Genomic DNA, 27,104 nt, shown 5'->3' with positions numbered 1-27,104 from the left:
TCACTATTTAGCTTCAGATTTAAATTCATGTCAAGCCATGATATTTTTCTTATTTATTATATTTGGAAAATTTTGACAAAAGTGGAAAAATCCACAAATATTAATCCAACAAAATGTAATGTTATATGGGACTCTTGGGTTCAAACCTTGGAAGGAAAAAGAAATTTCCAGAGGTTCGAGAACCCCCTCACCACGTCAAGGTGGTCCCAAGTTGAGGGGGAAAATCAGAGACTTCGGGGAATAAGGCAAGCTGTGTGCAACATCACAACCACCCTGAAAGTGAGGCATATGAATGCTGAGAAGTAATGGATCTATAAGAACGCAAGCAGGGCTATCACTGATCTTCTTTTGCTTGTTAAACAAGAGAATCGGGTGTCTCAGCCATTTAAGCACCATGAATATGGACTAATTATAACTAATTGGTGTATGATAAACAAAACATGGCTCAATTTCAACTGTCAAGATGGTAAATAAAATTTATAAAGTCACAGAGTATACTTTCAAATACTTGTAAATAAGATTGTGCTGCATAATACATCCAATAGTTAAATTCCCATACTGGCAAATGCAGCAGAAATTTTTTTTACAAGAATAATTGCACAATTGTGTTATGAAGTAATGTATCAAAAATTAGTACTAAAAGTAGAAAGGTTATGGAAACCAGCACAACTACCCTTATCAATCTCTTGTAACTTTACTGTAGTCTTTGCTTGTCATTAATTATATTTGTATAAAAATAAAGTATGATGAAACAACTGGTTACTTGAAACATTTAAAACCATTTACCAGCAGGGAGAAAGAATCTTAGTTTTTTTTTTTTTTTAAGAAATGGATGTCAAATCAGCACACAACAAAGCAAAGAACCTACATGAAACCATTGTTTACCTTGTAGAAAATTTATAACAACATTCTGTTTCATGTTCAAAAGCTTCAAAATAAAATAGTATTTGGTTTGTGAAAAAATAACTCGGGGGAAACTTCACATATAGTTCTAATAAAAAATATCAATTATAGCATTAAGATAAAAATTAATTAAATTGTTTCTCAAAATAACTTTGATGTGAACTACTGTAAATTATTGAATGAAATGCACAATGAACTTGTAAAACTTACATAACCAAGTCCTTTTGATACAACAAATAGAGCAAACAAGTGACGGTCAATGCCTTGGCCATTCATGGCATCCCTATACAGCTTTTGATGGTTTTCACCTGCATCTCGGAGGAGCTGCATCAATTCGGTCTTTGAACACTTCCCACTGACCATTGCTCTGAAAGGTTTATCAATGAAACAATGACCAAGAACTTCTAAACAAGAGCATTAAATATCACACGATTCATTCACATACGTACTACTGTTTTAAATAATCTCCTACAACCAAACTAATAAAAGTTTTTCATCAACATTCTACTAATGAGGCAACATACTAAAGGTTTGGATAATGAAGGACCTCCCATAGAAAATGCCAATAAGCACAAAAACATATTTTTAAAAAAATTAGGAGTAAATCCAGGTTTACCATGCAAGTGGTAATCATACTATCTTGTAATCTATAGAGAATGAAGTATGGGCAGAAAGAAATCTATGATAAAATATCTAAATAAAAACTTTTGTTTCTTATAGAAATTCCCTTTTATTTCCCTATACGTAGGTTATTTTGTCTAGCTTAGGTGGTAGACTGACAACTGAATTGCCAAAGATAATGAATGAATCTATAGTTGAAATGTGAAACACTCCTCAGTAAGAAAAACAATATGGTCTACTTGCAAATACAATGTTTCTTTTTCTGTGTCCTAATCAGATATGATAGCAAAGCACTCTTAAATATCCATGACTGGAATTAGGAAACATCAAAATTGCTTTGTTCAAACACTAAAATAGGACACCTTTCATATCACAGGCAGTACACACTTAAGTTCAAAAGGAAAATGACTGGAAGGCAGAGCAAGCAAGCAAAGCTTATTTACTGATAGTATTCAAATTGTTCTGAGGCTGACCCCTGAATGGTCTTAAAAAGCATGCTTACATCAATCTTTCAAGCTTTTGGGTCCAGAAGAAAGCAAAGAAAATGAACATTTCTACTAATCAGTCATGACTTTTCAATACTCAGTATACTATGTTGCTGATCTAAACTGGTTCTAAATTGTCTTTTCAAACCTAACCTTACAAAGCTTTTGTTGTAAAGAAATTATGGTGATAGTGCAAACTGTTAAGTGTACCGAAATGTATTTGGATGTTACTTTTGCCTCTGATGATTTCTTGTTTGATATCAGTAAGTTGTAGATAAGCAAAGGTATTAAACAAATCTCAAATTTTGCTGACAATTGCTTCTAAATAATATTCAGTAACCTTATTGGAAACAATAGGGTATTTTTTATATTCCTTTACACTATTCACCTAGCTATATCCAAAAAACCATTAACAACGGACATAAGTCTAAGTTGTACATTTGATTTTAGTGCTGTCACCGACTTGGTTTACTATAAGACTTGAATATAAACTTGTAGCTTACGTTCCAGAGACTGCTGTCTTTATTCTACTTTTTTTTTTTTTAAGTGACGGGCAACAGAGTTGTTGATGTTTTTACTAAGCCTACACCTATCTTGTCTAGCATTCCATGATGGGGCTCAGGAACCTGTTTTGCTCTTAGTGTTTACCCATGATATGTATATGTATTGTCCTAAGAAATAAGTTTGTCCACTAAGCACACTGATACCTAAATTCTAAAATGAAACTCTTGCTAGTCTTAACAGATCTGAAAACAAAAAAACTCAGTGATGAAGTCATTAGAGCATGAGGCTCAACTCCAGTAGCACTGTATAACAAAGACCAATGATTAACCCTTAAACGCCGAAGTGGTATTTTAAAAATCGTCTCCCGTATGCCAGCGGCGTTCGCAAGTGAACGCCGAAGCAGAATTTTTTTTTTTTTTTTTAAATCACAGCACGCTTAGTTTTCAAGATTAAGAGTTCATTTTTGGCTCCTGTTTTTGTCACTGCCTGACAACCATCAGAAATAAAAAAAAATATCATTATCATATATAAATATTGGGATATATGACCGTGAAAAAAATTTCATATATAATTGTATTCAAATCGCGCTGTGAGCAAAACGATTAAAGCTAACGAATTAATTTTTTTTGTATTGTACACTAAATTGCTATCATTTTGGTATATAACACATTGTAAAACCATCAAGGCAACACAGAGAAAATATTATCACAAAATGATGCATGAATTCGTAATGTGAGGACGTAAAAAAAAAAGCTGTTTTCAAAAATTCACCATAAATCGAAATATTGTGCTAAAGACTTCCTGTTTGTTGCAAAATGAAGGTAATTGATTAAATATTACTAGACTGTAAGTGTTGTAGCTTACAATTGCAGAGTTTGACCATTTCGGTTGAGTTAAAGTTGACCGAAGGACGAATTTTTTCTATTTATCGTTATTTATATGGAAATATTTTAAAACTGACAAAAGCTACAATCATAACTTGTTTTGAGTTGTATTTTACATGAAATTGCGCACATTTTCATATATAAAACTTTATGTAAAGGCTAATTTAAAATAGTGCAAACATTACAACAATCGGACGAAAAAATTTCTGATTTTTTCGGAAGAGTTACCGCGCAGACGTAAGGAAAAAGTTTATTTCATAAATTCACCATAAATCTAAATATTGTGCTAGTGACTTCCAATTTGTTGCAAAATAAAGGTAAATGATTGAATATTACTAGAATGTAATAGTTTTAGCTTACAATTGCGTTCTTTGACCATTTCGGTCAAGTCAAAGTTGACCAAAGGTTGAAATTTTGGCACTCATTGTTATTTATATGAAAATATTTCAAAACTGATACAAGCTACAACCATGGATTTTTTTTCGTTGTATTCTACATGAAATTGCGCACATTTTCATATATAAAACTTTATGTAATGGCTAATTTAAAATGGTGCAAACATTACGACAATCGGACAAAAAAATTTCTGATTTTTTTCGGAAGAGTTACCGCGCGGACGTAAGGGAAATTTTTTTTTTTCCCCCTAAATTCACCATAAATTGAAATACTGTGCTAGAGACTTCCAATTTGTTGCAAAATAAAGGTAAATGTTTGAATAATACTAGACTGTAAGTGTTGTAGCTTACAATTGCGTTTTTTTACCATTTCGGTCGAGTCAACATTGACCGAAGGTTAATATTTTGGCACTTACCGTTATTTATATGAAAATATTTCAAAACTGATAAAAGCTACAACCATGGGTTATTTTTTTGTATTCCGCACATTTCCATATATGAAACTTTATGTAACGGCTGATTTAAAATGGTGCAAACATTACGACAATCGGACGAAAAAATTTATGATTTTTTCGGAAGTTACTGGGCGGATGTAAGGAAAAGTTTTTTTTCATAAATTCACCATAAATTGAAATATTGTGCTAGAGACTTGCAATTTGTTGCAAAATGAAGGTAAATGATTGAATATTACTAGAATATAAGAGTTTCAGCTTACAATTGCATTTCTGGGCTCAGCCTGTGTCGCTCCATGAAATAGGTTCCTTTAGCACTATTTCTAAGGTAAAATATTGATATAATACCAGAGAAAAGCTAAATTGGTAATGCCAGATTATTCTGGCTCGCTCACCTTTATTATAAGGTGTCAGTATGGTTTCTGGGGCGAGTGAAACCACTACCACAGGTCCTTTTCCATTTAGCCTCTTCCTACATCAAAAAACCTCAACTAGAGAGGAGCCGACCAAAGGCTCATTACTCACTACCGTTACGGCTAGCACCTCTGACGTCATTCCTTTGATAGCACGACCACGCTGCACACGCGTTTTCCTTTGCTGTGTTGTGTTCACGCTTTGGAACCCTTATTTTTCAACATGGAACATCAAGCTGTTACTGCATCCAAGTTAAGTACGGCTATTAATAGTTGACACTATTTAGGGGCTGCCCTTGGCACGTTTAACCAAATTATTTAGGTTTTTATGAGTCGGCGACCCATGTGGCACCGGCCCGCGCCACCACAGCGGCTCGCTCCTTTGTGTTTCCTCGTTTCGTGTCTCACGCGGTCTCCCATACTGTGTTTCCTCGTTTCGTGTCTCACGCGGTCTCCCATACCGCGTGAGCTCGATTATTTCCTAGCAGTATCTTTATTTTATTATCTATGATGCATTTATTGACGTTTTAGTTCCCACACGGGGGATTTTATCGAGCATGTGTTCTCAATTTGTAGCCTATCGGCGCCCTACCGACCCAGTTTTCATGCATGCATGTTCCTTGTTGGTTAGGTTACCTTGTTAGGCTCTTTTGTATGGACCCTGGTCCTATTCTCAGTCCTAGCCTACCCTGGCCATCTGTTCCGCGTTTATTCGTCACAACACTAGGCCAGCTGCTCGGAGTTACCAGGTCTTGACCACCCTTCCTGGTTGGTTGAGCCTAGTTCCTCCAGGACGTCTCGCTTTCTCTCTACCTCATTTTATTTCCTTCCCCCCCGTGTAAATTAAACTATTTATTTTATTCGATATCTGTGAGTCGGCTCCAGTTGGCCTATAGGCCTTCCTTTCGCCTGGCCTTCTTCACCACGAGTGTGTCCACACCCGGCCGTGAGAAGTCCAGACGATCACGTAGTAGCCACCTCGCTACCGCACTCCTCTCCCTCCCTCCACATCTCCCACCTAGGTGGGGTGATGTCTCGCTCACGCTGTCGCTGGCAGCCGATCCGAGTACCCCTTCGAGGGAAGTAGGGAGGTCCCCACGGGGACTCTCGATGTGCGGGTGGCTCTACCCTGCCGCTCTCACCCCAGAGTAGGCGGGGGGGGGAGAAGCTCTGTTCGCCCTAGCCTCGGCCGGCCACCAGGCTCGGGGGAGCTCGGCTCTCCTCGGCTCTCTGGGTCCATACCCCTGCCTTAAGTCACCCCCTCCTACCCGCTCCGGCGGACACAGGATTCCGGCATAGCCGGACCCCTTGAGGATGGTGACTGCCTAGAGGCTCCGGCCTCATCCGGGGTTATGTTATTGCATGTATTCTACTTGTATAATTTCTGCCTTAGTTTAAGTTTAACAGAGCCACCATGCTCCTCCGGGAGCTACTCCCTCCTTTTAGATTAAGTTTTTACGGCGGAGTTACCAAGCTCCACCACCTTACCCGATCTCTTCCATCTCGACACCCGGTACCTGCTCGGACTACTCCTTCTCCGGTGTATGGCAGTAGTAGCTACCCCCGAATTCAGTAGTTTTCTGTTCTCTAGTGTCACCGGAAACACTGTTAACTACTTACTACTAGCTCTACCGGACTCTTCGGCATGGTACATGGCAAAGAGAAGGCCGAGACGGGGATAATTCTACAACACCGGAACACTCCAGTGTTATGGCATTTCAACCACGGACATAGTCCGAAAGGTTTACAATGGTACTAATGTATCATTCCATTTACAGGCCACCCATTGTATGGAGACCGGCTGCAACGCCGTCCTCCAGGATCCCTGTGGGCACGATGTCTGCCAGACCCACGCCACCTGCGCAGTCCACCTAGATGGATCAGTAGTGTGGCACCACGAGAACTGTGTCACCTGCTACGATCTCGTGGAACGAGTCTCCTCTGAGGTAGGTGACTCTCCAGTGTGTACATGATAATAGTACAAGGTGGACCAATGTAATATATGTCATTGATATGCCTCTTAAGTTAAGTTACAATGTAATATGAGTTAAGTTTAAGTTTAACACTAACCCTTCTCTTACAGGGAGCTCAGTCGGTCCAGGACGCTGCTCTTTCCACCCTCAAGGTATGGGTGGGTGACTTCGGATGGAACGTAGCCAAGGCAAAACCTTACATCCTCTCCCAAGAGGTGGCTACTCTGATCTTCCCGGGGGGGAAGAGCACTTGCTACGTGGACCCTGAACTGGCAGCTCCCCTGATCGCTTCGATTCAGGAAGCCGTTTCCCAGCCCCCAGAGGAGACAACTAAGCAGGAGGTCACAGAAGAGGTCGCGGCACTGGATCTCGACGTTGAGCCCATGACGGTGGACGGCATGGGCAATGGTAAGGATACTAGTGAGGCAAGTTTTGTAGGTGCTCAAGGCCTCCCCTTGAGCACATCTAGACCCTCTTCTCCTTCTTCTTCTACCTCCTTCCAGGGGTTCTCCGGGGGATTTCTATCAGCTCGATCGAAATCTACCTCGGCGATCCCTAAAGTCAAGGGCAAGCGTGATTCTAAATTGCTGCCAAAGCCCCTGCCAAGAAAGCCAGGTACCAGCCAAGTCCATAAAGCCCCGGCTCACCATCCTGAAGCGGACAAGGTCAAACATGAGTCTCTCTCCAAAGGGTCGAAGACTAAGTCTTCTAAGGAAAGAGTTCAATCTTCCTTCGCTGACCCTGTGGCATCCACCTCCAAAGGTGAGAGACCAAAAGTACCCAAGGAGAAGGCAGAGCCCTCCTCCTTTGACCGGGGAGGCATTTGCCTCCAACATGATGCAACAAATGGGCAACATGGTCGGAAACTTGGTAAACACCAAGTTTCAGGAGATACTTACCCACATATCCACCTCTCTAGATGCTTCGGGACAGTCCATCCAAGCCATCTCAGAGAGGCTGGTCACACAGGAGAACATAGTTGCAGGTCTCCAACAAGGCGCAGCGTCGGGGCTTCAGCAAGCCAGTCAAGCAGCCCAAGGCTCGCTAATGCCGGACTCCTCCACTCTCCCTCTCTTCCACCCAAGTAATCCATGGAGAGTGGCTTCATATGCACTTTTCGTGAATGGAATGCTTACAATTGAGGGCTGCAGGACTCAAAGGATTGAGGACTTTGAGTTCCTCCCGCCAGGGTTGCAAGCCCCTTTCATAGACTATGTCCGCCTCACGGAATCTGCCTTGATAAGAGAGGATAAGGTCCCAAAAGAGACGGTTATCCTCTCTCGGGACCAAGCACAACAAGCTTGGATCCGTAACCTAGAGGAATGGCAGTGTGTAAACACTAAGGTTACGGCTTTCCGAAGTCCCTTCACAATCTTCACTGTGGACGAGGAGACTCCTATCCCGTTCACATCTAAAGTGGCAGAACTCACTCTGCAAGCAGCAATGAGAGATGAGCCTATGCCACAGCTCCGGGAGACGGAACTGACCTCTCTCCTACTCCCCGGAACAGATGACCTTTGGGTAGACCTCCCAGCCACCTTCTCGGTTGGGAAGCTAAAACCTGACTATGCCATCTCTCTGCTTAGTGAGAGATTACCCAGGCTGTCTGATGGGCTCATCCAGACAGAATTCGATGCTAGAACCCGACTTGCGAAATCCCTCAACGCACTAGTCATGACAGAAGCAGCGGCTCTTATCTATGCACAGGAGCCGTTGTTCAAGATCATAGCTAAGGCACTATTGTCAATAATGCAATGTGACTTATATGATTTTGTTGTGGCTAGGAGGAATTGCAGGAAGCATGTACTAGCGGAATCCACAATCCGGCATGAGCCCAACAAACTCCTGGCCTCTTCAATATGGGGACCAGACCTCTTTCCAGTCTCACCAGTGAACGAGGTACAACATGAGGCTGCTAGATTCAACCAAAGTCTAAGAGTTCGGTGGGGATTGTTCTCCAAAAGGAAACCTGAGTCTTCCTCATCAAATCCCAAAGCCAAGAAGAAGCCTAGGAAGTTCTAGCCCTTCCAGGCTCCTCAACAACAACAAACTTTGGTCCAGGCAGTTCCGGTTCCCCAGCCATCAACCTCTAAGACCCAACCGCAACAGCAGTTTGTGCTGTTGACACAGCCACAACAGCCGCAGGCTTCAACCTCTTTTGCTGTCTCCCCGGCCTTCAACCCGACGTTTGAAAGCGAAGCGTTTCAGGCTTTCAATAGGTTCGGCAGGGGTAGCAGAGCTAGAGGCGCCTTTCGACAGCGAGGCGGCGGAGGGCTGCCAGCAAGGGCAGAGGTTCACGCGGGGGGCGAGGAGGTCACCCCTCAGCAACCCAATGAGAACCTCCAGGTAGGAGGGAGGCTGTACCTCTTTTGTCAACGTTGGAGGTTCAGAAATTGGGCCCAAAGTATTGTGTCCAAAGGTCTGGGCTGGAGTTGGATCCAAGGTCCACCCCCACCCAACACCTTCTATCAGGAACCAACAGCAGAATTGATAGAGTATTCCCGCGATCTCCTTCAAAAAGGAGTAGTGTCAAGAGTCAGACATTTAAAATTTCAAGGTCGCTTGTTCAGCGTGCCAAAGAAAGACTCAGACAAACAAAGAATAATCTTAGACTTGTCCCGTCTAAACTTATTCATTCATTGCGACAAGTTCAGGATGCTGACCATTTCGTGGGGCCATCACCACCTCTATAGATCTTACAGATGCCTACTATCATGTCCCGATAGCAAGACACTTCCGCCCGTTCCTAGGCTTCAAATTAGGGAACCAAGCCTACTCCTTCAAAGTAATGCCATTCGGGCTCAACATAGCCCCCAGGATATTTACAAAGTTGGCGGAAACAGTAGTCCAGGAGCTAAGATCTCAGAAACTCATGGTAGTAGCCTATCTGGACGATTGGCTCGTGTGGGCCACAAGCATCGAAGCTTGCCGCAAAGCAACCGCCACGATCATCCGCTTTCTGGAATACCTAGGATTCCAGATAAACAGGACAAAGTCCCGGCTAACCCCGGCGTCCCGTTTCCAGTGGCTGGGAATTCAATGGGATTTGGATTCGCATACTCTATCAATCCCGCCGTTGAAAAGGAGAGAAATAGCCAAGGCAACCAGACAATTTCTCAAGTGCAAACAGACGTCCCGGAGAAACCAAGAAAGGATCTTAGGTTCTCTCCAATTCGCTTCAGTGAAGGACGTCCTGTTGAAAGCCAAACTAAAAGATATAAATAAAGTTTGGCGTTCGAAAGCGAACAAAAGATCCCGGGACAGGCTAGCTCCGATCCCGGCGAACTTACGGTAGCGTCTCCATCCCTGGACGGAAATCAAGAACTTGTCAGACAATTCCACTACAGTTCCCTCCGCCGGCCTTAGTGATCCACACAGATGCATCACTAACAGGTTGGGGCGGGTACTCACAGTACAAAAAAGTACAAGGAACATGGTCCCTTCCATTCCGTCAGCTTCATATCAATGTGCTAGAAGCAATGGCAGTGTTCCTAACCCTGAAGAAACTTCATCCAGCCAAGAAATCTCATATCGAGCTGGTGCTTGACAGTGCAGTGGTAGTACACTGCATCAACAGGGGAGGTTCCAAGTCAAGCCACGTGAACCATGTCATGATAGCCATCTTTTCACTAGCAGACAAGAACAAGTGGCACCTATCGGGCACTCACCTTGCGGGAGTAAGGAACGTGGTGGCGAATGCGCTATCACGTTCGGTCCCACTGGAGTCCGAATGGTCCCTGGACAAGAAGTCATTCAGTTGGGTCTGTCAGCTAGTACTGGGGCTTCAGGTGGATCTCTTCGCCACGGAGTCGAACCACAAACTCCCGTGTTATGTGGCCCCCAACCTGGACCCTCTGGCTATAGATTGGAATCAATGGAGGAAGATTTACCTTTTTCCTCCGGTGAATCTTCTCCTGAAAGTTCTGAACAAGCTCAGGACATTCAAGGGTCACATCGCTCTGATAGCTCCCAATTGGCCCAAGAGCAATTGGTTCCCTCTTCTTCTGGAGTTGGGACTCTGCCCTCAACAGATTCCCAACCCCGGACTATCACAACTAGTGCAAACGCGGACTGTGTTCGCTTCCTCGGGAATTCAGAAGCCCTAACTTTATGGACTTCATGAAGTTTGCAGCACAGAGGGATGCTGATATCGATCCTCAGAACATCATGTTCTTAGAATCTGATAAACATGAATCAACCCTGCGTCAATATGATTCAGCAGTTAAAAAACTGGCAGCATTCCTGAGGGACTCTAATGCACAAACCATGACCGCAAATCTTGCAATATCCTTTTCCAGATCATTATTTGAAAAAGGTTTGGCAGCTAATACCATTACTACTACCAATCGGCTCTTAAAAAGATTTTCCAATTCGGATTCAAGATAGATTTAACAGATTCATACTTTACACCCATCCCCAGAGCTTGCGCCAGACTCAGACCTACTGAGAGGCCCAAGTCGGTGTCATGGTTCTTAAATGATGTTCTTAAGTTAGCCTCGGATACTAATAGTACCTCGTGTGACTATCTATCCCTACTGAGGAAAACACCATTCCTCTTAAGTTTGGCCTCAGGAGCCAGAATATCCGAACTATTGGCTTTATCTAGAGACCCAGGTCATATAGAGTTTCTCCCTTCAGGAGAAGTGTTACTTTCTCCAGATCGCCAATTTCTTGCAAAAAATGAGGATCCATTAGATAGGTGGACCCCCTGGAAGATTGTTCCGCTTCTACAGGACCCATCCTTATGTCCAGTCACTTCATTGAAAGCATACTTAGACAGGACCACCCTGATATCTTCTGGCCCTCTGTTCATTAGAGAAAAAGGTGGCACTATTTCCCTAAAAGGAATTAGGCAACAAATTTTATCAAACAAGCCAACCCACAGTCCTTCTCACAGGTAAATGATATTAGAGCTATAGCTACCTCAATAAACTTTTTCCAACATATGAAATTTGAAGATCTGAAGAAGTACACTGGCTGGAAGTCTCCGACAGTATTCAAACGCCATTATCTTAAGTCCTTAGAAGCCCTTAAATTTCCAGCAGTAGCAGCGGGAAACACAGTTTCCCCCAATACTGCTGGAGATAGTAGTAAGTAGTCCAGCTTAGGTCTCTCCTTTGCCTTCTCATTCCTACCGGCCTCATTAGTATTCTTGCCTTAGCCCAGTTAAGTCACAGTCGTACTGGTCCTTGGATGTAATATATTGTACATATTAAATATTTCATAAATGCCTTTCATCGTAATGTATAATTACTGTGATGACTTGAAATTTGTCTAGTTTTAAGGTTGTATTGCCATTATGTTACCTGTTTGTAACTTAATTTAGATTATAAGCAACTAACCTTAATTGTTTTTGATTACAGTGGACCCCCCGTATTCGCGTTCTCCGGATTCGCGGACTCACACATTCGCGGATTTCTCTCAGGAACGTTTCCCTGCATTATTCGCGGAAAATTCGCGCATTCGCGGTATTTTTCTATGAGAAATATCCACAAATTCCTGGTTTTTTTTATCAATTTCATCATAAAATGCACTTTTTGTGATAAAACAATTAAAAAAACCAATTATGAAAATTTTTAGTGGTTTTTCTTGAGTTTTAACTAACAAAATAGGCTGTTTTTAGCGTTTTTATAGGGGTTCCAAACATTCGCGGGTTCTAACTATTCACGGGGGGGTCTGGTACGCATCCCCCGCGAATACGGGGGGGACCACTGTATTCCTTTATAGATATTTATGTACTTCCTCTTCCCAAGCTTGGCGTTTTCTCTGATACTATTTCACGGAGCAACACAGGCTGAGCCCAGAAAAGGGATTTTGACGAAGGAAAAATCTATTTCTGGGCAAAGGACCTGTGTCGCCCAGTGAAATCCCACCCTTACCTTTTCCCCCATCTGTCTAGGCCAAGCTTGGGTGCTATCTGCAGGAATGACGTCAGAGGCGCTAGCTGTAACGGTAGCAAGTAGTGAGCCTTAGGTCGGCTCCTCTCTAGTTGAGGTTTTTTGATGTAGGAAGAGGCTAAATGGAAAAGGACCTGTGGTAGTGGTTTCACTCGCCCCAGAAACCATACTGACACCTTATAATAAAGGTGAGCGAGCCAGAATAATCTGGCATTTCCAATTTAGCTTTTCTCTGGTATTATAGCAATATTTTACCTTAGAAATAGTGCTAAAGGAACCTATTTCACTGGGCGACACAGGTCCTTTGCCCAGAAATAGATTTTTCCTTCCTCAAAATCCCCTTTTTCGACCATTACGGTAGAGTCAAAGTAGACCGAAGGTTGAAATTTTGGCACTTATCGTTATTTATATGAAAATATTTCAAAACTGATAAAAGCTGCAACCATGAGTTGTTTTTTGTTGTATTCTACATGAAATTGCGCACATTTTCATATATAATACTCCATGTAACAGCTAATATAAAATGGTGCAAAAATTATGTCAAAGTGACGAAATAATTTCTGAACTGTGTTGCTGATGCTTTTTAGTGCGAGAAGAAAGAAATTTGCGCGTGCGCGCCTGGGCAACGATTGTAAACAAAACAACGCCTTGATCCGTGAGCTCCCAGCATCCCCCAAGGCGCGTGTTTCAAATGTTTTTGCCTAGTAGACCTATAACTATTTTTCCACAAATTTTTAAAAAAACTTTTTTTCGTCGACGTACCATACGTCCAATCGGCATACGACAGACAATATTAGTTGACATTTAATATGTCCACTCGGCGTTAAAGGGTTAACTGACCTTGCCTGCTTCTAATCCATGTTTGCTCTGCACAGGTAACACTGCACTTGATAATTCTAAATATCAACATTTGGTACTCAAAAGATTTTTTACAACTCATAAAATTAATTTATCTTATTAAATCCAGTTCCCATTTGCAAGGTTTTCTACATTCACTGAGATGATAATATATTAGCACCACTGCTGTTACATCTTTTCTGAAATACTGTCTTGTCTAAATATCTGGTTCTCATATTTTTTTTCATTACAAGTTTTTGAAAGAATTCCTTTTTTCCTGGCAACAGTTTCAAGAGATTAGAAGCTATATGCTCCATTAAAACTATAATCTGAAGTAGAGATAAGAAAGGAACTCAGGTGTGATACTTAGGTATTACAGCCTACATGGAAATGTATTGCATTTGTTTACAAACACATGTAAGCTAAATCATAGCAGGCAGTGTATAGAAATTCCAAGCAAATTTTTACCAATTGTATTATGGTTACTAAATATCAACACTGAGACACTTGAAAATCTGATCTATAAGGACATTTTCTCTTAATTTCAGTTAATTTGCTTCAAAGAGAAGTGGTTAACTGCCTCAGTATGTTTCATGATTTATTTTTAAATTTTATGCAATTAATAATCACAACTCTCTGACAAAATAATTGATAATTTTTGCTATCATGAATTCCTTCATCACATTTTCTTAGATGAAAAACTGAATTACAAACAAAAATAAATTACAAATCAACCAGAAAGTGTATTCACTCACAAAAAAAAAAAACATATTTGTCAAAATGCTTACTTGAAAAATAGAACCTTGACATTCTAAAAAAAAATCCTTTTCTGGGCTCAGCCGTGTCGCTCCGTGAAATACGTTCCTTTAGCGCTATTTCTAAGGTAAAATATTGCTAAAATACCAGAGAACTGCTAAATTGGACATGCCAGAATATTCTGACTCGCTCACCCTTTCTAAAAGGGTGTCGGTATGAATCTGGGGTGAGTGAAAAACACTACCACAGCAGCCTCTCCAATTAGCCTTTTCCACATCAAAACCCTTTAGAAAAGGGGAGCCGTGCTACGGCTCACTCCCTGCTACCGCGAAGGTAGCGTCAGGGCCGACTTTCCTTTGATAGCCTTTCCGAGAGCTGCACATAATTTTTGCGCTCTGTTTTTCTCTGCTTTTTTGGCTTGTGTTTGTTAGCTATGGATCGTCAATCTACCTCCCCATCCAAGTTAAGTACTTTTTTATGTTCGACACTATTTAGGGAGTGATTTTGACCCTTGTGGTTCTTTTATTTAGGGTTTTGTCTGGCGTCGCCTTCGCTGACGAGGCTGGGCGCCGCCATTACGCGTTCCCCTTTTGTGTCATTTCAGTTTCGCGTGGTCTTCCATACTTCGTGAACCGAGTTGTATATCAGTACCCTTTATTTGCCTTTTCTTGGATGGCAGTTTTTGTCAATCATGTATATGTTTATGTTTTTATTTATGTTTCGTGTTTTCCACGGGGGTTTCCTTTCGAGCACGTGCCTTTGTTTCGTGCCTCATCGGGTACCCACCGTTATAGTTTTACTGCTTTTCATTATGATTTTATTTTATTTCTTTTTCATTTTCATGCCTACCTCTGCCGTTCGGTTTAGTTATATCGATACGGCATTAGGCCATTCTGGTTTTGTCCTGGTTAGGGCCATCCTTATCGGGTGGTCCTACCTGGCTGTTAGGTGTTTTTATAATTTTATGTTCATTTCCCTTCCCATCTTTCCCCCCCCCCCCCCCCCATGTTAGTGCATGATTTTACATTACTTTTGTAAGTTTATTTATTGTTATTTGTGTATGTTTTGCTTTGGGTGATCGTGTCGGTTAGCCTACCCCTGCGCCTTCCTCGCGGTCCAGTAACCACGGAGAGCCGCTGGGTCACGTGATCGTTACCCCTCCCGACCACCCTTTCCCCCCCTCCGCTCGGGGCCCCCACTGGGTGGGTGCTTCTCTCGCTCAGGTTGTCGCTCACGACCGACCCGAGTCTCTGCGGGGGGGTGTGAAGGGGGGCCTCTCAGGGCCTTAGGCCGGTGGGTGTCGCTTCTCAGCCGACCTTCTTCGGAGTTGGCGGTAGTCTGAGCGTGCTCGGTTTCTCCCGCCTCTGAATGTTTTCACCCTCCCGCCATAAACATTCCCTCCCCGCCCATGGCGGGTTTGCGTTCCAGCCTCTCCGGCTTCATCGAGGGTTTTGTTTTCGGGAGGTTTTACCTTCCTAGGCGGAGATTTTAGTATAGATTTTTTATTTTATTTATTTGTTTATTGTTTCGTTTAATTAGTTCATTGAACCTCCGGGTTCATTGCCGCCCGGGATAGCCCGTTGCTAGTGCCTTTGTATTTCATTCTCCCTGATCGGGTAGCTTCAATAGGAGGTTCCGGGTTACCCGGAATGTATTGTCCTCCGGGCTACTACGGTTCCGAGTTGATTTTTATGCGCTTAGCACGAGTTCCCGGGATGCATATGTCTATTTAGTCCGGGTCACTCCGGCACAATATCATTTTTCCTTGAGCGTCTCATATCTTGTTACATGGCGATACTCATGTATCATTATATTTACAGGCCACCCAATGTCTGGTTGCCGGCTGTAATGCCGTCCTCCAGGATCCTTGCAGGCACGACGTTTGCCGGGGCCATGCCCCCTGCGCTGTGCTGTTATAGAACTCCGTAGTGTGGCATCACGAAAACTGTTTTGCTTGCTACGAGTTGGTAACTCGGGTTACTTTTTCGGTAAGTCACCCGTTCCCTGCGCTTCTACCTTTAATGCGGTCTTTGTAGTAATATTGTATCTTACTGAACTTTTAGCCCTATCGTCTCCGATAGCATAGTAAGTTAAGCTCAAGGTTAACATATTTCGTTTCTTACAGGTGGATCAGTCTGCAAGGGATGCTGCTCTCTCCACCCTCAAGGTTTGGGTAGGAGGGTTTGGACGGAATGTTGGGAAGTCGAAGCCTTACATCCTTTCCCAGGACATGGCGGCTTTAATCTTCCCGGCAGGAAAACAAACCGCCTAAGTGGTCCCAGAAGTTGCAGCTCCCATAATTGATACTATTCAAGAACTGGTATCGCAACAACAAGACGAGGAGTTACCGGAGCTTGTGTTGGGAGGAGTGCCAATTCCGGTCACCGAAGATGTACCCATTTCACATAATATGGGTATTGGTAAGAGCGTTGATGAGGCTAGCCTTCTAAGTCCTCAAGGTCATTCCTTGAGTACTTCTAACTCTTCCTCTCCTTCTTCTTCTAAATCATTCCAGGGTTTCACCGGGGGTTTGCCTCCTTCTAGGTTGCAACCCTCCTCGGTGATACCTAAAGTGAAAAAACTTCACGCAAAAACACTGCAAAAAAGAGCTTCAGTACCAAAAACATCATATGGCAACCTCCCTAAAAATGTTCCGGCATCCCATACCGGAGATGCTAAAACCAGGCAGAAGTCCCTGTCAAAGCCCTCTAAACCAAGGTCAAAGGAGGGGAAATCTTACCATTCCCCTTCAAGCCCTTTACCATCAACTTCCAAGGGCCTGATACCTCATAAGGTACCAGAGGAGAAGGGGGATTCCTCTGCCGCTGGGCAGGACCTGTTCAACACGAATATTTTAAAACAGGTCAATAACCTAGGATCCTTAGTCAATACGGTTACGGCAAGGTTTGAGGAGGTGATTAAGAGACTGGGCGCTCAGGAGTCTCTAATTGTGGGTCTTCAGCACGGTGCAGCAGGTTCGGCCCATCCTAGTAACCTAGTGCAAGGCCAGAGTATGCCGGACGGTTCCACTCTCCCTCCCACTCATCCAAGTAACCCTTGGAGGGTAGCGAACTTCGCTCCGTACATTAATGGGATGTTAACGATAGAAGGCTGCGGTGCCCGGAGACTCGAGGACTTCGAGTTCTTCCCCACAGGCTTAAAGCCCCCTTTCATCGGCTATGTCCGGCTTACGGAGGCTGCTCTTGTTAGGGAGGATAAGGTTCCGAAGGAAACTGTCATCCTTTCCAGGGACCAGGCCCAACAATCATGGGTCCGCAGTTTGGAGGAGTGGAACTGCGCAAACACTAGGATCACGGCCTTTAAGAGCCCGTTCACTATGTTCATGACAGACGAAGAGAACCCGTTACCTTTTACAACTAAGGTGGCGGAGCTTACTCTTCAAGCAGTGACACGTGATGAGCCCATGCCCCAGCTTAGAGAAACAGACCCTACATCACTGCTTCTTCCGAGCAGGGAGGATTTGTGGGTAGATCTGACGGCAACCTTCTCTGTGGGGAAGCTTAAGCCGGATTGTGCAATCACTATGTTCAGTGAACACCTTCCTAGGCTGTTGGATGCTCTAATTCAAACAGAGTTTGATGCTAGGTCACGTCTTGCAAGGTCTCTTAACTCATTAGTGATGACCGAGACGGCGGCTCTTGAGTACGCGCAGGAGCCACTGTTTAAGGTTATCTCAAAGTCATTACTGTTGAGCATGCAATGGGATCTGTATGATTTTGCAGTGGCTAGGGGAAATTGCAGGAAGCATGTCCTATCCGAAGCTATGATTAGGCATGAACCGAACAAGCTTCTGGCTTCTTCAATTTGGGGCGCAGATCTATTCCCGCCCTCAGTGGTTAACGAGGTTCAGCATGAGGCAGCAGGCCTGAACCAAAGCATCAGGTTACGCTGGGGTATTCCATATAAAAGGAAACCAGAGTCCTCCTCCTCAGGTTCGAGGCCAAGGAAGAAACAAAGGAGATTCCAACCTTTCCAGCCAGCTCAACAACAAGCTTTAGTCCAGGCTGTACCAGTACAGCAAGTACAACAGCCTTCGACCTCCAAGGCACAGCCTCATCATCAATTGGTTCTGTTGGCTGTGTCTCCTACCCAACAAGCTCCAACACCGTACGCAGTGTCGCCTGCCTTTAACCCAACCTTTGAGTCTCAGGCATTTCAGCCTTTTAACAGGTTTGGGAGGGGTGGCAGAGCAAGGGGTTCCTTTCGCCAACGTGGCGGAACCAGAGCCTCCGGCCGAGCTAGAGGTACAAGAACAGGAAGAGGGACAAGACCCTCATCCTCTCAATGAGGACTCTCAGGTAGGAGGCAGGCTGTACCACTTTCGTCATCGTCGGGGGTTCAGCAATTGGGCAAAAAGCATAGTATCCAGGGGCCTAGGCTGGAGTTGGATCGAAGGTCCTCCTCCACCCAACACCTTCTATCAAGAACCAACACAGGAGTTGGTAGACTACTCCCAGGAGCTTCTCCAAAAGGGAGCAGTGTTGAGAACCAGGAAACTGAAATTCCAGGGACGCTTGTTCAGTGTTCCGAAAAAAGGCACCGACAAGAGAAGGGTGATCTTAGACTTGTCCCGTTTAAACTTGTACATTCGTTGCGACAAGTTCAAAATGCTGACCATCTCTCAGGTGCAAACCTTACTTCCCCGTGGGGCCGTCACCACCTCTATAGATCTTACAGACGCCTACTATCATGTCCCGATAGCTCGGCACTTTCGTCCGTTTCTAGGCTTCAAATTAGGGAAGGAAGCCTTCTCCTTCAAAGTAATGCCCTTCGGGCTCAATATAGCTCCGAGGATTTTTACGAGGCCAGCGGAGTCGGGGGTGCGGGAGCTAAGGTCTCAGGATATAATGGTAGTAGTGTATCTGGACGATTGGCTAGTGTGGGAGATGGACAAGGACAAGTGTATGAAAGCCACAAAAAAGGTCATGATTTTCCTAGAACACCTAGGGTTCAAAATCAACAGGGGCAAGTCCCGCCTGACTCCAGAGTCAAGGTTCCAGTGGCTAGGTATCCATGGGACTTGGATTCCCATACTCTTTCCATTCCATTGGCAAAGAGAAAGGAGGTTGCAAAGGCGACAAGGCAATTCTTGAAATCCAAAAAGACGTCCAGGAGGAGCCAGGAGAGGATCTTAGGCTCTCTCCAGTTTGCTTCCATGACAGACGTCCTGCTGAAGGCCAAGCTCAAGGATATCAATCGAGTTTGGCGTTCGAAGGCCAATGCAAGGTTCCGGGACAGGCTTGCTCCATTGCCAGCGATCCTGAAGAAACGTCTTCGGCCTTGGTCGAAGGCATCAAACTTGGCAAAGACAATTCCGCTGCAATTTCCTCCCCCGTCCTTAGTGGTGCGCACGGATGCGTCTCTGACGGGTTGGGGGGGATACTCGCAGTACGAGAAGGTTCAGGGGATGTGGTCAACTCAGTTCCAGAGGCTCCACATCAACGTCCTGGAGGCTATGGCTGTGTTTCTTACGTTGAGGAAACTTCGCCCGCCAAAGAGGACACATATCAGGTTGTTCTCGACAGTGCAGTAGTAGTGCACTGCATAAACAGAGGCGGCTCAAAATCAAGCCATGTGAACCACGTAATGATAGCAATCTTCTCTCTAGCAGCCAAGAACACCTGGCATCTGTCAGCTACTCACCTGGCAGGAGTTCAGAACATAGTAGCGGACGCACTTTCTCGCTCAGTCCCACTGGAATCAGAATGTTCACTGGACTGGAAGTCATTCAAGAAGGTTTGCAGCATAGTACCGGGTCTGGAAGTGGATCTGTTTGCTACAGAGGTGAACCACAAACTCCCATGTTACGTGGCCCCCAACCTGGACCCTCTGGCCTACGCTACAGACGCTCTGACCATAGGTTGGAACCAGTGGCAGAAAATTTACTTATTTCCTCCAGTGAACCTTCTCCTGAAGGTTCTGAACAAGTTGAGATCATTCAAGGGTCAAGTGGCACTCATAGCACCACATTGGCCGAAGAGCAACTGGTTCCCTCTTCTAGAATTAGGTCCCCGACCTCACTCTCTTCCGAACTCGAGCTTGTCACAACAAGTACAAACGAAGACTGTGTTCGATTCCTCAGGTCTTCACAAAACCCTAACTTTATGGATTTCATGAAGTTTGCAGGATGGAGGGGTGAGGACATAGACCCAGAAAACATTTCGTTCTTGGAGTCAGACAAAAGGGAATCAACACTCCGCCAACATGATTCAGCAGTTAAGAAATTGGCGGCATTCCTCAATGCGTCCAATATCCAAAGTATGTCAGTTAATGTAGCTATCACCTTCTTCAGGAATTTATTTGAACAAGGTTTGGCAGCTAGCACAATTACAACTACGAAATCAGCCTTGAAAAAGATTTTCTAGATTGGATTTGGTATCAATTTAACAGAGTCTTACTTCATGTCTATTCCGAGGGCATGTGCACGTCTTCGGCCTGTACAGAGACCGTCGACGGTGTCACGGTTTCTTAACGACGTACTTAAGCTCGCTTCGGATACAGACAACTTAGGGTGTGATTATCAATCCTTATTGCGTAAGACACTATTTTTGTTGAGTCTGGCTTCTGGTGCTAGGGTTTCAGAGTTGTCAGCTTTATCTAGAGACCCAGGCCATATAGAATTTTTACCTTCGGGGGACGTGTTGCTTTCACCAAATCAGACATTTCTCGCCAAGAATGAGGACCCTTTAGATAGGTGGTCGCCATGGAAAATTGTCCCGCTTCCGCAGGATCCATCATTATGCCCTGTGCAAACACTGAAGGATTTCCTTTCTAGGACATCTGGCCATTCGAAAGGGCCGCTTTTTATTAGGGAAGGTGGGGGGACCATTTCTCTAAAGGGCATAAAGCAACAAATTTTGTATTTTATAAAGAAAGCTAATCCAGGGTCATTTCCGAAGGTGCATGACATCCGAGCTATTGCAACAACTATTAACTTTTTCAAGTATATGTGTTTTGATGATCTTAAAAAGTACACTGGTTGGAAGTCACCCTCAGTTTTTAAACGCCATTACCTTAAGTCCTTGGAGGCTCTTAAATACCCGACAGTAGCAGTGGGTAGACCAGTGTCCCCTGCTACAGCATGAACAATTTGCAGTGGCTTTAATTTTTCCTCATTTTCTTTCCGCCAGCCTCATTAACAATCTACGTAAGCTACCTCAGCCCATCCTATGATGTTCATATTTAGAGTTTAAGTTTTATTTGTACATATTGTTATTGTATTACAATTTAAATCTGTATTTTTGTTACTGAATTTTATATACATTTTTAGCCTTAAAATATGGTGTCTATTAAGGCTATGATACATTTTTATATTATGTGTATCTTAGTTTATTATATTCTCACATTTTTTAATTGTTTTTCACTTTCAACCCTTTATTTTTTGAATTGTCATTTAACTTATATGTCTTTAGCTTGGTGTTTTCTCTGGTACAATTTCACGGAGCGACACGGCTGAGCCCAGAAAAGGGATTTTGACGTAGGAAAAATCTATTTCTGGGCGAGGAAGCCGTGTCGCCCAATGAAATCCCACCCTGTCTTTCCCACCCTACTTAGTCACCAAGCTAGAATGCTATCTGCAGGTATGTCGACCCTGATGCTACCTTCGGGGTAGCAGGGAGTGAGCTGTAGCACGGCTCCCCTTTACTATAGGGTTTTGATATGGAAAAGGCTAATTGGAGAGGCTGCTGTGGTAGTGTTTTTCACTCGCCCCAGATTCATACCGACACCCTTTTAGAAAGGTGAGCGAGTCAGAATATTCTGGCATGTCCAATTTAGCAGTTCTCTGGTATTTTAGCAATATTTTACCTTAGAAATAGCGCTAAAGGAACGTATTTCACTGGGCGACATGGCTTCCTCGTCCAGAAATAGATTTTTCCTACGTCAAAATCCCTTTACTTACCGAACAAATGCAGTGGTATATTCAGTGCATGAACGAACAGTTTCTGTTCGTCCATTCTGGTAAAGTCTTGTAGCAGATGCCTCATATGTCTGGCAAAATCTGGAAATGATTAAAATACGTATTACTTTAACAAATGAATACAATTTCCTAAATTAAGTTCTCTTATCTTGGTTATTTCTCAAAATGGCTATAGTATAAAGAAATATCTAAGTTATTTCTCAAATTTGCTATAGTATAAAGAAAAAAGCAGGTTCCAAACCTTCCACTATCACGATAATATGCTAGCTGAAGTGCTATCTGAATGAAGGCATCAGGACTAATTCTGGCTTTCTTGATCATGCCTTTACCAAATCTACAGTGATTGCGAATTTCAAGATCCAGGTCACTGTTGTTCTGTAAGAAAAAAAGCAAAGCAAATGACTTTTAAAGGTTGGTTTAACAGTTCAGTTTAAATCAAATCCAGGAATGGAAGAGTACAAAATTCTACTAAAGTGGGGTATCTAACTTGTTAATACAAAAATTAATAACTTGAAATGCAGTAGGGACAGTTTTTATATATTTTTTATTATGGCTTGCATACCCATTTAAATTATACTCTTCTCTTAATAAGATAATGAAAAAACCAACATCGCTAACGATAATAATAATAATAATCTACAGACCTCTTTCCATCTCATTTTCCTCAGACTTTTCTGATGCAATCCCATCAATCCACACAGCCCCCACAACAATGTGTGCTAAACCAGCTTCCCCTCTTACAGACCATCCTTGCCCAAAGTAAGGTCATTTAAAAAGATTGTCTAGACTGCCAGTGATATTTAGAACGACAAACACTGAACTAACTCCTCAGCCAACACGCCAACATTACTGGATGTCAAACAGCTCTCCCCTCACCCCACCATTACACATCTACACTAAGCATGCAAGATAATGGCATCTACACTGCAGGTGGTACTGGGGATAACTCAACAGCAAGACCCTAAACCAATCAAATTTCAGAATGACAAGCACCACATTGGCTGTAAAGTCACTTAGCCAAAATATCAACACCAAGGGGTATGAAATTGGCTTCTTCCCCTTCACACAACCTACCCCTGCTACACCAGCAGTGCAAGGTCAAATGAAAAGATCATCTAGACTGGCAGCTATATTAAAGCTGAAACAGTAGAATGCAATAACAGATCAAAATTCAGAATAAGCACTTAGTATATAAAGTACCTATCCTATCAATCATTCCTCTGAGATGCATCCTGAAAGCACATCAGTAAATTATATCAAATATACAAAGTTCAGTAACAGCAATAACCATGACAAATAAGTATTAGGGTCAACAAGCTCTTCTTTTGGAAACTGGTTCCTTCCTGGATTTTGGTTACTTACCTTCTGATTAAATGCAAAAGCTCTCGTGATTTCTTTCTCTAGTGCATCCGTAATATCCCAGATTATACGACGAGGCGCGTTGAAATTGCTCTGCTTAAATGTTTTAGGAGGTGGCATAGCTTGGCCATTTTCCAGATACCTCTTTTCGATCACTCTAAAATGAAAAGAGTAAATGCTTCCTAGTAATTTCTATAAAGCTTGTCTAATTTTCCAGTTCATTATCGAAATATGAAAAATGGGTCTGTGCATCTGCCATAGAGTATATGTAGGTGATTATTATCTTGTTCTCGGGTGGGATAAAGGACAGTGTTTTTGCATATTCTACACAGATTTTGAAACAAAAAAAGTTCAAGAATCATCTCAATGCATATTTCGTGTTTCTGAATAAGGGGCTTTTCAAACTTTGGTGGGTATGATATAAAAAATTTTGTTTTTATTATTGGATGCTCAGAGTGCTCACCTAACAGAATAATTGTTCTAGTTATTGTGATAACATATTTGCAGAGGGTAAATTATTACATAAGGGCATTTTTCTATATTATTAGGGAAAAGTGTTTTCAAAATTTCTTATCCACGAGAGGCCAACATTTTGCTTCATATCTATTCTGTCCTCAAAGACCTCCCTTCTAAAAATGGACTTGCACTACCCCTAATAATACAAATTTTGTTGGGGTTCAAAGTCTTGGAAACTTTGAAACCACTTTTCCTTATATATAAAATTCCAATTAGAAACACTTTTTGTGCAGCTCCTCATGAAAAACTGTTAATGGAAAATATGAATATGACAAGATTTTTATGTAGGAATACACTAATACTGTAAAAGCTAAAACCTGGCACACTTGATCTCTTCTGAATGTTCACTGGAAAAATCAAAACAAAATATATGTAGCAGTACTTACTCCATAGTCATAGCATATTCCCAGACATGGCCTATTGCTGGTGCATCAGCCATGGAATGCTCTACATTGAGACCACACTGGCCATTGGGGAAAAAACATATGTTTACACTTTTGTCAAACCTGTTGGAAATAGAAAAAAAATTTCATCATTATAAACCATAATAATTCCATACTTTTGCAATGAAACTTTTTGTACATGAAAACTATACAGGCATTCCCTGGTTATCGGCGGGGGTTCCGTTCCCGAGGGGGTGCCGATAAGCGAAAACCACCATTAACCGAAACTCATGATTTATGGCGCCATAATGCCATTTATGGTACTGATAACCATTACCAGCACCATATGCACCATTATGGCGTCTCTGTTAGGTATGTTATGATGCCATAAAGCCTTATGGCATGCCGTAAGGCACCTTATGGCGCCGATAACCGGAACTTGGCCTGTTATGGCACCATAAATCGCCGATTTTATGGCAATAGATGAGCTCCATAAAACTGGATCGCCAATAACCGGGGACTGCCTGTAATGAGAAAACTTTATCCTCTTCCTTCTATATATTTACTCCAATGCTCAGGATTTGTACTGATGAAGATACAGTGAATAGCTTACCACACTGAACGTCCATCACCATGAAGGAGTGCTTTAGCTTTGGAATTGATGTCTTCCGGTGGTTCATCAAACAAAATAACCTAAAGAAGCAAAATAAAAAAAATGAATATAACCTTTTATTAAATATATATGATGATGTCTCACAAATAACTTGAATAAACTGGGGTTCATTCTATCATACAAAAGTTGTACAGAATATAAAAAATGTGAAACTAGTAACTAATGATTTTGAACAAACTAATCAGAGACAGTAAGAGAGACCCTCCTTTTAAAATCAAGCAGTAACAAATGAGAATAAGGAAACTCCTTTAAAAACCAAGCAGTGACACCTGAGAATAAATAATCAAATGGATATATGTACCAATAAAACTTCAAAAATATGCTTTATGCTAAGGAAAGACTGAAATCAGAGTGGCACAGTGTGGTTATGCAGCATATACAGTGGACCCCCCGTATTTGCGTTCTCCGGATTCGCGGACTCATAGATTCGCGGATTTCTCTTGGGAACATTTCCCCACATTATTCGCAGAAAATTTGCCTATTCGTGGTATTTTTATATGAGAAATATCCACAAATTCCTGTTTTTTTCATAAACTTCATCATAAAATGCACTTTTTGTGATAAAACTATTTAAAACACCAGGTATAAAAATTTTTAGTGGGTTTTTCTTGAGTTTTAACTAACAAAATGATGTTTTTATAATAAAACAAAGTTTTAATTATACTTACCCAGTAATTATACATAGCTATTATAGTTCTGTTATTTGCAGCAGTATAGATTCAAAATTCGCGGTAGCGACACCAATAAGTGTGTAGGTGACACAGTCTCGCCCCCCCCCTAGCGAGAAGGTTAGGAACAACACAGCCAATTAGCTCATTCCGTTTATGCTTATGTCCATCAGCAGGGAGGAAGGAGGGCTCTGATCATGTAATTACTGGGTTTTGTTTTATTATAAAAACATCATTTTTAATTATGCAACTTACCCAGTAATTACATAGCTGACTCCCACATTGACAGGAGGTGGGATAAATGGACATACTCTACTCTAAAATGTTAAGTCATGTAATGAATTAGAAATAGATAAGTTGCTAGCATTGAAACAATGCTTGTTGTTCCTTGTTAGTTAAGAGAGCTTGCAGTATAGACTGCCTCTGGTTGGTGCTCAACTTAACGTGTAGTGGCGCGAAAGTAAAGCCGAGGGTCGCCTCTACTTAAGGGGGAGCCTTGTAGCAAGGATGATTCCAATTGCTCACAAGGACTACAATTTGCCCTTGCCCTGGGCACAGTACCATAACAAAAAACAACCTACACTCAAGTCAAACCCACAACCCGTCCACTATGTTGTGTCGGGTGCTCTGGGTACATTGTACCCTCTTGGCTCCCTAAACTTCGATCCTTCACTACCAGGTGAAGGTTCGGACAATAGGAGGGAATCCTATGCTTTCTTCCCCAATACCATGCCAGTAATTAAAATTTTCAAGGTACTACCTAAATTAGCAATTTTCCAAATATTTCCCTTACGCCATGAGAAATAATGAATGATCACACTACCAGTAGGTCGAATGCAAAATGGACGTATGAGATATATAGCTCTTAAAAGCTAATGAGGTAGAGGTTGTACTTAATGTCATTAGCTTTGCTAACAAGACGTAAATGCTTCTCTTAAATCTGAGTCTCAGAAGAAAAAGGCCATTAGGGTAAATGGCAAGATGTCCTAATCCGAGGATGAGACGCATATGTACTCGCCATAACATCTTGGGTTAAATCTGGTCTGGGCTTCTGGTTCTAGGAAATACCAGACCATCTAGCCAGAGTTCCACTCTTCTCCCTGAAATAAAGCACTTCCAACTCTGATAGAAAAGGGTTTGCACTTGACTGTAGTTTCCGTCCAGTTCCTATCAGAAGGAGCTAGATCTGCTAAAATACAACAAAGTGGGAAGATTTTGCTTCTTGCAGCTTAATTAAACCACCAGAACGCTGAATTTCCCACAGAGAAAAAATGCGTTCCTCCCTGTTTCTTGATGTAAGGGAGGGCTGTCCGAGCAGACAGTTACTACCTTATTGCGGACCAGGTCTGCAAACTTCCAATAGCACCCACCCGGTGGATAGCTGTCAATTCTCTCAATTGAAGTGCCACTGTCTCATGGAATGTCCCCAATACTCTGTCTCCCCAA

At 42.6% G+C, this 27,104-nt stretch overlaps 1 protein-coding gene across 2 annotated transcripts in view; it reads right to left on the bottom strand.

Moving 5' to 3' along the window:
* LOC135216048 (carnitine O-palmitoyltransferase 1, liver isoform-like) overlaps nucleotides 1-27,104 on the bottom strand; it is a 201,343-nt gene that overhangs the window by 38,549 nt on the left and 135,690 nt on the right. For both annotated transcript variants that reach the window (XM_064251017.1, XM_064251019.1), the window contains 6 exons: nucleotides 24,931-25,010; nucleotides 24,321-24,440; nucleotides 23,422-23,575; nucleotides 22,301-22,434; nucleotides 22,042-22,140; nucleotides 1,114-1,270 (listed from right to left, as the gene is read on the bottom strand). In XM_064251017.1, coding sequence (XP_064107087.1) covers nucleotides 1,114-1,270; nucleotides 22,042-22,140; nucleotides 22,301-22,434; nucleotides 23,422-23,575; nucleotides 24,321-24,440; nucleotides 24,931-25,010 — 744 coding nt within the window. The remainder of the gene's footprint in view (nucleotides 1-1,113; nucleotides 1,271-22,041; nucleotides 22,141-22,300; nucleotides 22,435-23,421; nucleotides 23,576-24,320; nucleotides 24,441-24,930; nucleotides 25,011-27,104) is intronic.

This window comes from Macrobrachium nipponense, chromosome 6 (genome assembly GCF_015104395.2).
Source record: "Macrobrachium nipponense isolate FS-2020 chromosome 6, ASM1510439v2, whole genome shotgun sequence".
Classification (NCBI taxonomy): domain Eukaryota; kingdom Metazoa; phylum Arthropoda; class Malacostraca; order Decapoda; family Palaemonidae; genus Macrobrachium; species Macrobrachium nipponense.
Note: the sequence above shows the minus strand (reverse complement) of the source record. Positions and strands in the feature narration are given on the sequence as shown.